The 2,145-nt window shown below is 30.3% G+C and overlaps 1 protein-coding gene across 1 annotated transcript; it reads right to left on the reverse strand.

The window, feature by feature from the left end:
- Positions 1-453: 453 nt before the first annotated feature.
- Positions 454-1,751, reverse strand: LOC131014352 (hydrophobic protein RCI2A). The gene is made up of 3 exons (XM_057942297.1): positions 1,589-1,751; positions 1,361-1,461; positions 454-635 (listed from the first exon to the last, which is right to left on the reverse strand). Exons 1-2 carry the CDS (start codon positions 1,667-1,669, stop codon positions 1,378-1,380), a joined length of 165 nt encoding a protein of 54 aa, XP_057798280.1. The 5' UTR covers positions 1,670-1,751; the 3' UTR covers positions 454-635; positions 1,361-1,377.
- Between the last annotated feature and the right edge of the window lie 394 nt (positions 1,752-2,145).

The following is a 2,145-nucleotide window of genomic DNA, read 5'->3' on the forward strand; positions in this document are numbered from 1 at the left end:
AATACTCAACGTTTGTCTATTATATACTATAAATTATGTATTTATATTTAATTAAACTACGATTTTTTGGTAGTCATTCGGTTTTTCAGATCAATAAAATCATTTAATGCCTGGACAATATAATTTATATTAAATATACTCTCTCCAAATTTTCGAACGACTGAAATTACTGTGGCGTGATTCTTCTAAAAGCACATTGTATTATTGTTTCCTCATAGTTGTATCGAGTGAAAAAAGATGATGCCCCATCATCTTTCAAGTCATTCGATATCTTATACGTATTAATTTGACTACAATTCAAATATTTAATCAATAATAAAGAATTTTCCCTACTTTGTGTCTGAAATTAAATTCGGGGCCAATTTTTTTTTTTTGAATATTAGTAAAATAAACGGGAAAGTGTACACATTTTAATTTAGAGGGTACAACTTATTTAGACAATAAGATAATCCGTGAGAATGGCATATCGCACTTGTTTACATAAACTTATAATTCTCATACCAAAGGAACATTACAATGTGAATACTACTGATTTAGACATCAATAGAGAAAAACAAAAGAACAAACAAAAAAGGATCAATTGATTTAAACATGTTTTGAAGCATCATCTCTAATTTGAGCACACGATCCTACACCTGCATTCAAGAAAAATGCAAAATATGAAAACAACTATAAAGATTAAAAAATTAGCACATCAAGGAAATCCTGCAACTTTAGACAAAAACTCAAAATTTCGATGCCACACAAAATGATCCAAAATTCAAGACCATTTACTTTGAATTAATCCATCATTTAATTTGATGTTCTACGTTAAAGTGACCCTTATGCTCAAGAGAATCGAGTGGTCAAGACAGCTATAAAGTGGAGTAACATTGAACAAATGCTCAATACCAAGAAAAAATTACTCCATGTAATAAGACTCGAATGCAATAATTCAATTTTATCATCTTAGTTTGTAAATGCATCCTTATGTATAAAGTCATATCCCCAATCAACGGGAGAGAATTACAATAGTGTGTTTAAAGTAAAAGATGCCTCCATTCACAATTTTAAAGAAGATAAATATAATGAGTAATCATTTTAGTAAAAAGAAAGTTTTTATCCAATTTGAATTAAGAAAATGAAATACATTGAGATCCCAAATAAGAAGAATAAGAGACTAATTTAATGGGAGTTGAGAGAATATTTTGTTTCCAATTTTACTAATCAGTATAACCATTTTGTTAATTTGGGCCTTCCAAGCCATCCAAAAAAGATAAAGCGATAGTCATTACAAAAGATGAATCAAAATGACAATTATAACCACAGAAAAAAAGAAGAAAATATACTTAGTGGAAATTAAAGATAATACTCCACTTACCATCTAGAGGGGAATCTCTACTTGGTGAGAATATATATAGCATAAATGATTCCAGGAATGTAACCAAAGAGCGTCAATAACAAGCAAATCCAGAACTCAGCCTGCATCAAACAAAACATTGAAATTGAAATAAACACAAAAAGGAAGTTAGTGAAACTGATTACTTCTTTTTCCTTTTTTCAAAAGCAATAATGATAAGATTAAAAAGAAAAAATGAAATTGATGTACCCCGCAGCCAAACTTGAGGAAAACACCGAGTGGAGGAAGAAGAATTGCGATGATAATGTCGATGAATGTTGCAGTTCCCATTTTTAATTTCAAAGAAGAAGAAAAGTAGTTCAGATTTTAGAAGCGCAGAAGTGAGAGAGAAAGGAAGTTAGAAGTGGGATTTATAGGAGGAAGGAAGAGATGCACGCGTATGCAAAGAGAGAGAAAGAGTGCCGCGTGGCGTGTTAGTGCTCACTGCTGATTGGATGCCTAGGGATAGGGATGTAAATACAACTCTAAATTTAATTTACGTAAATATTTACTATACAATTTAAATAAATCAATCAATAAAGATGTCGCCCAAAATAGAACGAATTGGCCCGATTAACACACTATTCGTGAATTTTTTCCATATCCAAAAAGGTTATTTCGCTGTCATCATTAAAAAAAGTCATCTCGCATTAATAACGATTTTTTACAAATAAATGACAGGTATCGCAAATAATGAAATTTTACAACTAATATAATAATTTTTTCCATATAGAAATAAAGATGTCGGTCATGTGTTCCAAAAATAG

The sequence above is a fragment of the Salvia miltiorrhiza genome, chromosome 3, assembly GCF_028751815.1.
Source record: "Salvia miltiorrhiza cultivar Shanhuang (shh) chromosome 3, IMPLAD_Smil_shh, whole genome shotgun sequence".
NCBI classification, from domain to species: Eukaryota; Viridiplantae; Streptophyta; class Magnoliopsida; order Lamiales; family Lamiaceae; genus Salvia; species Salvia miltiorrhiza.

Coding starts and splice junctions, on each gene's coding strand:
- LOC131014352 (XM_057942297.1), bottom strand. CDS start 1,669: ATGGGAACTGCAACATTCATCGACATTATCATCGCAATTCTTCTTCCT. Junction 1,462..1,588: donor TCCTCAAGTTTGGCTGCGGG/GTACATCAATTT, acceptor TGTTTGATGCAG/GCTGAGTTCTGGATTTGCTT.